Here is an 11,430-nt window from a genome sequence, read left to right as displayed (position 1 = left end):
CCCCCCCCCCTTCCCTCTCTCACCCTGAACTTACTTTCAATGAATAAAGAAGAGCTGCTGATATCCCTGTATGTGTAAATGTGTGCAACTACAGCAAGGATTCACAAAGAAAGGTCTATAGAAAACAGCAATTTCACACAATTTCCATTTGATCTTTTTGTCTAACAAGATCAATGTTCCCTCAATTCACCACACACGATGCCTTCTGCAGAAACAGTCCTATACACAAGCACGAAACCTTGAACCACTTTAATAGATACTAAAACCAGGATAACCAGATGCGTCTGTCAACCCATGCAACTCCAGTCTTAATACAATCTGGCTGGCGTGTTCCACAAGTATACAGAACACTTCTTTTTTTTTTTAAAGTGCTTCAATAAAATTCAACAAATGCCCCTTGCCTTCACAGACCTTGTCAGAAACAACATACCACACCTGGCATATCTTCTGCACATTATCAGTTTTCTACTACCCAAACATGTCGATCACATCTCATCTTATCATTCTGTCCCATCCACATATATTTTCACTCTACAATTTCCATTCACATCACACATGCCTGCATTTTGAACTAACCTTATCCCGTTTGTCCTATTTAAATGTATTTTCACTGTACAGTATCATTCACATCAGACATACTTACATTTTGCACTTATAATATACCTCCACTGTACTTGTACTTTTACTGTACTGTACAATTTCATTCGCATCAAGAAATTGTCTGCATTTTGCACAATTTAACTTCTATACAATGGACTCAATCATGCAAACACAGGCAACAGTCATTAAATTCATGCACTAAACAACAACAAAACTCGGGACATACACATCTGTACACATGCTGAGCTAAAACAGTGACAATAAGAACAGTGGTCATCAAAAAATGATACTGTGGGAATGCTTTGTCCTGACGTCTTTTCCGTGCCAAGTGGTGGCTTTGGAGCGAAACAACCGCAGTTCATTTTGATAGTCATGATGGCTCATGGGAATGTAGGCCTGCGGGTCACACAAGTCCTGCACAAAAATACATAGCATGTTTTAGCGAAGGTATTCTGCAAACATATCCCATCAGAGCCACTAAAACTGACGGTTAATCATTGGCTTGCACTCACAGTGAGGGCTTCTAGCAATTCAAAGCTTTTCAGACTTGTACTTCTTTCCTCAGATGCTAAAGAAACATTTTAGGCGTGTACTATTGTAGAAAACTATGAGATACATCCACCTGTCTGATAACAAGCATGATAAGATCTGATGGCGAACGATATTTGAGAAACGGTGAGTGATGTTTGACCGTTGCCAGATCAGTTTGAAAATATGCTTCAGTGAAAGCATATAATGCAGGCACCTTAAAATAATATCCCGGCCGAGCCTAGCGCAGTAGTAAAACAGTAAACATAGTAAATTTCAAAATATGTCCTGTTAGCAGCACTGTTCTACGCAAAATTTACTCAAAATGTCAGACCTGCAATCCAGGTTTCACTCGTTATTTCAGAAAAGGAACAAGAGACTGCAGGTGAGAAGAACAAGAACAAGATAACAATAAAAATGTACTCACCAGAAACACGAACAGTTTTTATTCATGTTTCTGGTGAGTATATTTTCATTGTTATCTTTTTAATTATTTCAGGTTATTTGCATCTCATACTTGGAAAGGCTTAACTACACATAAATAAGGATAGCATGCACATGAACACACACACAGGTGTTAAGAGAAAAGTCACTTGCAGGGTATTTTTCATAAAAAGCCTTGTATCCTCCACTCAGAAGGTAGATCTCAGGATGACACAGGTGTGGATAGCAGTGGAAGTTGTGACTTCTGTCTGTGTTCCGAAGGAGTCGCATCCTGTACAGATATAATCATATTAGTTTAACAGAAAATTAAAAACAGTAGAACCCCCCTTTTAGGACACCCCCCCCCCCCCCCCCTTAAAATCCCTCCCTTTTCAGGCCCTGTTTATTCAGATCTTCTGTTCATATCCTCTGTACATTTACGCCCATTTTAAGACTCCCTACTTTTAATGACCTGATTTTTCAGATTTTTTAAGGTGTTAAAAAGGAGGTTCCACTGTTTGCAATTTGTTCCCTTTGAACATACAGCAACTCCCCCAGCCTAAAACCCGCAAATACACTTCCGATCCTACCATCCCCATACCCCTTCTCCTACATTGTAAAAAAAAAAAAATCTGAATTCTGAGAACAAAACTTCTGCCACACCTGTGCTCTTCTAACAATGTAAGAACAAGAAGAGCAAACGCTCGATCGAGTCACTTTCGCAGTTCTGAATATTATATGAGGCATCAGATGGACAGGAAGAAATTGCTATTCACAACACAATGCATACCTAAAGAATTCAAGACATACCTGTGACCTTGAAAAAGGTCAAAGGTCACCAAAGCAGACGTCAAAGTGTAGAGGTCACTGGGAGTCACGTTCACATAAAATTTGAGCCCGGTCACTTTTATAGTTTCCGAGAAAAGCCCAACGTTAAGTTGTGTGTTGCCGAACAGAAAAGGCTAGTTATCTCCCTTGTTTTTCTGATAACGTTCGTAAAAGGCTACAGATGTAAATACTTTGATGTAAAGAATAATCCTACAAAGTTTCAATCACATCCGATGAACTTTGTCAAAGATATAAAATGTCTAATTTTTCCTTTGACGCTGACCTGTGACCTTGAAAAAGGTCAAAGGTCAACGAAACCATCGTTAAAGTGTAGAGGTCATTGGAGGTCACGACTAAACAAAATATGAGCCCGATCGCTTTGATAGTTTCCGAGAAAAGTCCAACGTTAAGGTGGTGTCTACGGACGGCCGGCCGGACGGCCGGCCGGACGGCCGGCCGGACAGACTAACACTGACCGATTACATAGAGTCACTTTTTCTCAAGTGACTCAAAAAGTGACCTTATATGTTACATAGGGCTTGGACATCTCACAGCAGAGGAGTGATGACACAGAAGTGAAAAGATTTCCTACACCCATGAGAATTAAACTTACATAGTAGGTCCTCGTTGGGATGAAAACTCGCAGTGAAAGACCAGCACCATTCTCTTGCTGTTTGTGCCATTTTCTTGTTCCCTTGTCTTCCAGCTCATGATCTCGCCAATGCTGTCAGCCTTGTACATATTCACTGCTCGCTGCACCAAATTGTACAGGTTTATGTAGGATGGCATAACCAAAAACATATGAAACAGGAGGGTTTAGCATGGAAGAAATCTTTGAGTTTTGCTTGCATTATTATAATGGAAACAAAAATGTCCTCCAATACAATTCTTTATAATAGCTGGAATGCTGAACATGCAGTCAGTATGGAACAAACTACAAAGTTTTGCCAACTTGATTAAAATATTAAGCACAAAGCTAAGTAGTTATCTGAAATGCCGAAAAGTTTTGGGGATAAAACATTCTGCTGTATACGTTCCTACGCTGTATTACTTCATTAAAAAACAAGAAGGGCAAAGCCCATACGACTCACATGCTTGACCTTGACCTTTACATGACCTTGACCGTCAAGGTCAAATAACTTTCTTTATTTGGTGTTTAACGTCGTTTTCAACCACGAAGGTTATATCACGATGAGGGAAAGGGGGGAGATGGGATAGGGGAAAGGGGGGATATGGAATAGAGCCACTTGTTAAGTGTTTCTTGTTCACAAAAGCACTAATCAAAAAATTGTTCCAGGGGCTTGCAACGTAGTACAATATATGACCTTACTGGGAGAATGCAAGTTTCCAGTACAAAGGACTAAACATTTCTTACATACTGCTTGACTAAAATCTTTACAAACATTGACTATATTCTATACAAGAACCACTTAACAAGGGTAATAAGTGAAGAATTTTATGGGTGAGAAAAGGAAAGAACAAGTCGCGTAAGGCGAAAATACAACATTTAGTCAAGTAGCTGTCGAACTCACAGAATGAAACTGAACGCAATGCAACGCAGCAAGACCGTATACTCGTAGCATTGTCAGTCCACCGCTCACGGCAAAGGCAGTGAAATTGACAAGAAGAGCGGGGTAGTACTTGCGCTGAGAAGGATAGCACGCTTTTCTGTACCTCTCTTCGTTTTAACTTTCTGAGCGTGTTTTTAATCCAAACATATCATATCTATATGTTTTTGGAATCAGGAACCGACAAGGAATAAGATGAAAGTGTTTTTAAATTGATTTCGAAAATTTAATTTTCATATTAATTTTTATATATTTAATTTTCAGAGCTTGTTTTTAATCCAAATATAACATATTTATATGTTTTTGGAATCAGCAAATGATGGAGCATAAGATGAATGTAAATTTGGATCGTTTTATAAAAAAATTTTTTTTTTTACAATTTTCAGTTTTTTAATGACCAAAGTCATTAATTAATTTTTAAGCCACCCAGCTGAAATGCAATACCGAAGTCCGGGCTTCGTCGAAGATTACTTGACCAAAATTTCAACCAATTTGGTTGAAAAATGAGGGCGTGACAGTGCCGCCTCAACTTTCACGAAAAGCCGGATATGACGTCATCAAAGACATTTATCAAAAAAATGAAAAAAACGTATGGGGATTTCATACCCAGGAACTCTCATGTCAAATTTCATAAAGATCGGTCCAGTAGTTTAGTCTGAACCGCTCTACACACACACACAGACACACACACACACACACACGCACGCACATACACCACGACCCTCGTCTCGATTCCCCCCTCTACGTTAAAACATTTAGTCAAAACTTGACTAAATGTAAAAAGGACTTTGGGGAGGCAGAAATAGAGAAGAAACAAGAAAAAGATCCTAATTAGGTTCACGGCATCGAGAGTGATGCGACCTTCTCTCAGAAGTTAGTAGAGAAGGCTCCCCCATCCACCACCCGGGGGACGCGCCTCTACGCCAATTAGGGGGCGCGAGGGGTCAAATAACTAAACCTAGCAATGACATCATACACTAACAACTGCTTTACACATTTTTCCTACCAAAATACATGTAAGGTCATCCAAGGTCATGCAACACAAAGCTGTTAATTCAAGACATAGGAAGTACAATGGTGCTTATTGGCTCTTTCTACCATGAGATATGGTCACATTTAGTGGTTCACTACCTTATTTTGGTCACATTTCATAAGGGTCAAAGTGACCTTGACCTTGATCATATGTGACCAAATGTGTCTCATGATGAAAGCATAACATGTGCCCCACATAATTTTTAAGTTTGAAACAGTTATCTTCCATAGTTCAGGGTCAAGGTCACTTCAAAATATGTATACAATCCAACTTTGAAGAGCTCCTGTGACCTTGACCTTGAAGCAAGGTAAACCAAACTGGTATCAAAAGATGGGGCTTACTTTGCCCTATATATCATACTAGAATGAATACCCGCTTCGCCGGGTAGCCGGCTTCGCCGGGAAGAAGTACTTAGAGCCGTACGCCGGCTTCGCCGGGTCCGAACAATGGACCCGCCAAGCTTAGGTCCCTCCCAGATTCGTGGAATGGGAACTGCACGAAAATGATTCAGTGGCCATAATGCCATTCCTGACCATACCGAGTCCCATCCTTGTCGACGAATGTAACCGTGTTAATCACCTTTGGAGGCGAACTCCACTCAAACAGGAGCAATTTAGAGGTTATCTCTAAGCCCTTTTGAACTGTTATGGCTTCTCAAAGGAAGGCCAGTACATACAAATACACAAAAGCCGCCAGACCACATCACAAACAGAACTGAACAATCCCCAGGTGTTGCCCACATAGAGAGACACATACACATACACATACACAAACACAGAGAAGCTGTATATATAGAGAGATAGATGACAGTGTATTTTTCGCGTGGCTATAAATTGATTCGACCTTTGCACTTTTACAGTGAGGATAATTTACGGGTCCAATTTACGTTCTGGACACTGCGGTGACCTTCTAAAATAAGTAACAGAACGCCGGGAATATCCGAAGATGCCCCACTCATACTATAGTGCACCATACGAAGGAAGGGAGGTAAACGCTGAAAACATGGAGAAGATAAGGAAGAGTTACTTGTAATGGTGAAATGAACACAAAAACCAAAATCGGTTCAGCGCGCAGCGCTGAGAGCACGTGTTGAAATATCTCATCGATGATATTGTGTCCGGGGTGTAGCTGAATACGGTGTCCAAATTTGAAAAAGATCCACCGAGAACTTTGGCGTTGTGATGTGGTGTAGCGGCTTTGGTGTGTCGGTATGGGGGCCCGGGTAGCTGAGGTGGAACCAAAATCGGTTCAGCGCTGCGCGCTGAGAGCACGTGTTGAAATATCGACCAGGTTGTGTCCTGTCCCGGGTCTACCTGAATATGCCCACCAAATTTGAAGCAGATCCATCGAGAACTTTGGCCGTGCATCGCGCACAACCACACACACACACACAGACAGACAGACAGACAGACAGACACAAGTCGTATATATATATATAGATAGGTGAGGTATTGAATCTCAAAAACTTCAGAGAAAATGGGAAAAATGTGAAAAATAGCTGTTTTTAGGCAACATTTATGGCCCCTGCGACCTTGACCTTGAAGCAAGGTCAAGATGCTATGTATGTTTTTTGGGGCCTTGTCATCATACACCATCTTGCCAAATTTGGTACTGATAGACTGAATAGTGTCCAAGAAATATCCAACGTTAAAGTTTTCCGGACGGGGGACGGACGGATGGACGGACGACTCGGGTGAGTACATAGACTCACTTTTGCTTCGCATGTGAGTCAAAAAAACCTCGAATTAATTAAACTTTTTTTTTTAAAAGACAAGGAGTGATTCACTGTGATCAAGTGGTTTCAACAAATTAGAAAGTGCATGAGCATAAAATAGTTAACAATTTAAGTGACTAATGGATACAAAACTTAAACAAATAAAAAAAGTCTATGATTAGGATGATGTTTGCAAGTTTATCGATGTGCAGAAAATTAATAAAAGGTATTCACTTGGTAGAAATTCAAAGAAACATGCATACATGCAGTTACTTTGCATGGCTTACCATGATATGGCCTCCTTCATATTCATATGGATATCTGCAGTCAATCACTTCAAAGTGGTCTACAGCATCCTGGAATCCACCATCCATCAGTTGTGCTAACTGAGAATACAACCAGAAGCAAAATAACCATGAAGGTTTCCCAAAATAAAAAGGCAAAGAATTAACAATCTCAAATAAAAATTTATTCATCTTAGTGCAGAATATTTTAAGCAGTTTTCTATGTACTTACTTCTGCAGCACCCTTACAACATGCCTTGTGTTTAAAAAAAATGTATGTTTGAACATTAATTAGCCAAATTAATGCAGTTTTGATAATCTTACTATTTGGGGTTTGTTTATAAGCCTCTGTTTTTTTTAACAGTTTATAGAATTAATTGTCACATTACCAACTGAGCTCACAACACTGTTTGCATTCCCTGCCCCCCCCCCCCCCCCCCCCCACCCCAACCCTTCCCCCAGTACAGTACAAAATGAATAACTTTTACAGAAATGCTTACCGTGTCAACTGATATAAACATTAGCTCTTCTTTTTTCCCTTGGAAGCATGGCAGGGCATAAGGCTGAAACACATACAGAACAAGAAAAGCTTGCATGCATGTTTACAAAAACAACTACACAGGTACCATTCAGTTAGTTGCGCATAATTAGATTTCTCAAAACTGATGTGTCAATAAAACTGTTATGCCTAACTAATCTCTCATTCCTCAAACAGTTTATACAAAAAGAGTTTATTTCACAGTTTCAAATAACCATGTTTTTTCCCACATCATATATATGTATCAGAATGTTAGCCATTTCATAGATAATTTTTGAACAAGCTGGTTTTCCGTTTAGAAGCTTGGTGGTGAACATAAACTAAATAGGCAAAGACGGTAGGTAAATCTGTCAATTTCTTGCAATTGCTGAGATATCCTCATTGAATTGTTGATGGACATAACAGAAAGTGGGTATTACTATCTGTAGGCCTTTACTATCAAAGCTAACAATGCTGCATTGTATGCAAACTCAAGAAAATTTTGAAATGCCATCAACAATACATCAACACACATGCTTGCACGCACATACACACGCACACTGGGATAAAAAAAACACCAGAAAAATACTGTAAAAATCCTACCACTGTACCGTCAGCGATGACACCACCCCTTTCACCAGTCAGAACCTCTACAGCGCTCTTGATGCGCTGTTCTTCAGGGTTCTGGGAAGACTCTCCATGTAGCAATCTCTCTTTGCATACTTTGGCAGCTTTCCGCAGACGGCACTCTTCATTCTCTTTCTGTCTTCTTCCACTCCAACGCCGATTGATTTTGAACTCTTTCTGTAGTTCCGTAACCTTTCCCGGAGCTCTGTCTGTATCGTCGAACAGTTGAGAGTCTTGACGCACAAGCATGTTCTCAAACGGTATGCGCACCACAGCAGACACTGAGTCGTCCAGTGTTCTACCAGACAGTTTGCTTGGATAGGGTCTTCCAGCCTTTACCTTCACAATGAGACAAAATTCAACACATTCTGAACAGAGCAATTAGAGCAACTCAAACAGAAACGCTGGTAACAACTAACTGGTACCTGTGTATATTAATGTTTGACGTCATCTTTGTGGAAGCCTCACAATCCTGCAATGAACTGCTTAAGCATGGCAGTACTAAAATAATTATTCATCTGGCCTGCACAATGGCTTCTCTGGCCTGTTCAGCAATATAAGAACTGTGAAACGGCAGAGCGATCACAGGCAGAAAACATCAAGGCAGGTATAATTATACGTGTGTAACATACACGTTTCTTGGCAACTTACTGTTGCTGACTCTTCTTCACTTTGAAGGCAGCAACCAGCCTCATCGTCTGCCTCAGTGGATTCAGACTCCCGCCCTGAACGTGATTCCTGTGAACAGATAGTTTTGTAAAGCATTACCTTTTTTTTTTTTTAAAAGTACTGTACTTACAAAACGTTGAAAAAGTTTCTGGTGGAAAACTTGCACTTGCTTTTTCTCGCCGTTGTTACTTTCTGAATCTTCTAATTAGATCTTAATACCACCAGCACTAAAAACAACAAATTTGTCAAGCTGTGATGTGGATCCATCCACTGATTATTTTAAACTTTGTGTGCAGTTTAGTTTCGCAAAGAAAGAAAAACGCATATTTCATGAAAGAAAATAACAGTTTCCTCAGTACATGACTCAACATTTAATTTTGAAACATCATTTCAAACATTTTTTTTTCTTTCAAACGCAAAAAAGTGAGCAACTGACTTCTTCAGAAAAAAACCAAAAAAACAATCATGCTTACTGCACAACGTTGACGTTTAGGAATTGGAGAAAAGTCTTGGAAGTGTGGAGATGAACTGCACAGATCACTGGTCACTCGTCTCAGAGCTAGAGACTTGCTGCGACGTATCACTGGTGTGTTCATCCTGAATTCCTGTTATATTATCACAGGCAAAGCAAATATAGCTGCTGTCAGCATTGTCTCATGTACCTGATCAGCCTGCTTACAATAATATGAACTTGAAGTGTGTCTGGACAAAAATACTGTCATTTCTTTTTGTTAATACCCCCAGGGCTGGATCTAAGGGGGGGGGGGGGGGCTCCTGAGTTTGGGACCCCCCCCCCCCTTACATGTACCTTTTTTCTGAAGGAAAAACCCAAATATACCCTTTTAATATGCTAAATGTCAACAACATCTGTTGTACAAACCCCCGAACACCCCCCCCTGCTTCATTTTGGAAGCCGGCCCTTCCTCTTATACCCTAGGTCCATCCTGACCCCATCAATACACATCATATGACCAATTAACATGTATGGAGCTGTCCCTAAATCAGCATGTCACTGAATTACAACCTGAAGCTGGCGAAAGTAATCTGTCTCTTTCTTCCTTTAGAGCTGCAATTGTGCTATTAAACGAAGGCCAACAACAATACATTCTGATGTGATTTTTGTATTTATTTATATTTTCTCTTCTATGCTTGAGCATAATATCAGTAACATCCCTTCCATGAATCATGCAACGGTAGTGAACCTCGTCATCTGATTAAAAGGATCTAAAAAAGAGAAAATATAACTGGAATCTTTTCTATATTTTGTATCAAAATTAGCAAACCACAGTAAACATTAAGTGCCAGTCAGTGCAAGGTGTAGTATCATGTCACATACCTCCATCTTCCCATCTTCAGACTCTTTTCTGACCATTCTGGGAGAAGACTGCGCCAGAGGTTGTGATAACCCAGGTACCATGAGCCTTGGCATGATGACCACAGGTGACTCTGTGTGGGGTACCAGCAACCCATCCTTCTGAATAAGTTTTTCATCCACTCCGTCTGCTGGCAAAACTTTGCGGGGAGAGCTTGCAGTACCCCCAAAGAACAGGTCCGCTGACCCCATGTCAAATTCATCTTCAGACTTGGAATCATTGTTGTCTCCCATTTTCCTCCAAAACAAAACCTTCATTAGAAAACATAAAAAAACTAAAACGGTACATGTATTAACTTGAACTAACTCTGACCAATAATCAGATATATATATATTGTATACCCGATACAATTTAGAAAATGTATCATTATCAGGGAAATGCAGTGCACCAAACTTACCAATGGGGAGGAGAAGGAAGGAAAGAAAGGGAAACCGAGAGAGAGGGAGACAGGGTCTCTTTCTTAGGATGCTGAAATAGACTAAGCTACAGATTGTTTATCTTATTTCATTGAATAATCAATTTGTGTAAAAAGCCCCTAGTTCATGAAAAGAGAGAGAGAGAGAGAGAGAGAGAGAGAGAGAGATTACACACATTTTTATTTTAAATGTTAGGAGGGTATTGGAAGGACATTCAGTGGTTTTAATTGCTTCTTAAGATCTACTAGCCTTTACCCTAAAAATAAAACAACACAAACAAACAAGTATAGTAAAAAGAAAGAGGGGGGGTGAGAGATTGTATGTTTCCCTTCACCTTGAAACGATCCATGACAAGAGGCAGACAAGGCCAGCACGTGTATCTCTGAACAACAAATGAACAATGGCAGCCCTTGCAGCTTTGAACCACTCACCATGCATTGCCTTTCCATGGTTTTTCACTAGGCTGATTAGAGAATATTATGAATTTTGCAATAAAAACCCTACTTACCAAAGAAGTGGAAGAACACGAGTTCCAATTGGTAAATTAAATGATAAACATCCACGGTGCAACTTTTTTCAACCTCGAAGTCGTAGATGTGCACCACCGTTGCGTAGCAGACGACAACTCACGTGGAAACCAGTAAGCTTATCATAAGATATCGCTTTTCATGTCAATAAGATAGTTGTTAAACACCTTTAAATTATTTGATCATACAAATTGCAGGATTATTTTTCATGCACATTATTTTGTCCACTGAGGTTATTGTTGGAATAAATAAAAACTTAAATTCTCTGCTTTTTTTTCTGTACGTCAAAGAAAGTGTGTCGGATAGGGGAGGCTACTCTAAGA

The 11,430-nt window shown here is 39.9% G+C and overlaps 1 protein-coding gene across 1 annotated transcript; it reads right to left on the bottom strand.

Annotated features, from left to right (window-relative positions):
• Positions 1-165: 165 nt before the first annotated feature.
• Positions 166-11,388, bottom strand: LOC138981468 (M-phase inducer phosphatase 1-A-like). Its single transcript, XM_070354389.1, has 10 exons — positions 11,089-11,388; positions 10,128-10,415; positions 9,265-9,396; positions 8,774-8,860; positions 8,099-8,461; positions 7,479-7,541; positions 6,982-7,080; positions 2,993-3,132; positions 1,726-1,843; positions 166-1,014 (listed from the first exon to the last, which is right to left on the bottom strand). The coding sequence occupies exons 2-10, from the start codon at positions 10,395-10,397 to the stop codon at positions 877-879; spliced, it is 1,410 nt and encodes a 469-aa protein (XP_070210490.1). The 5' UTR covers positions 10,398-10,415; positions 11,089-11,388; the 3' UTR covers positions 166-876.
• Between the last annotated feature and the right edge of the window lie 42 nt (positions 11,389-11,430).

Source organism: Littorina saxatilis, linkage group LG12, assembly GCF_037325665.1.
Source record: "Littorina saxatilis isolate snail1 linkage group LG12, US_GU_Lsax_2.0, whole genome shotgun sequence".
Taxonomy (NCBI): Eukaryota; Metazoa; Mollusca; class Gastropoda; order Littorinimorpha; family Littorinidae; genus Littorina; species Littorina saxatilis.
This window is presented reverse-complemented; position numbering and strand designations above follow the sequence as displayed.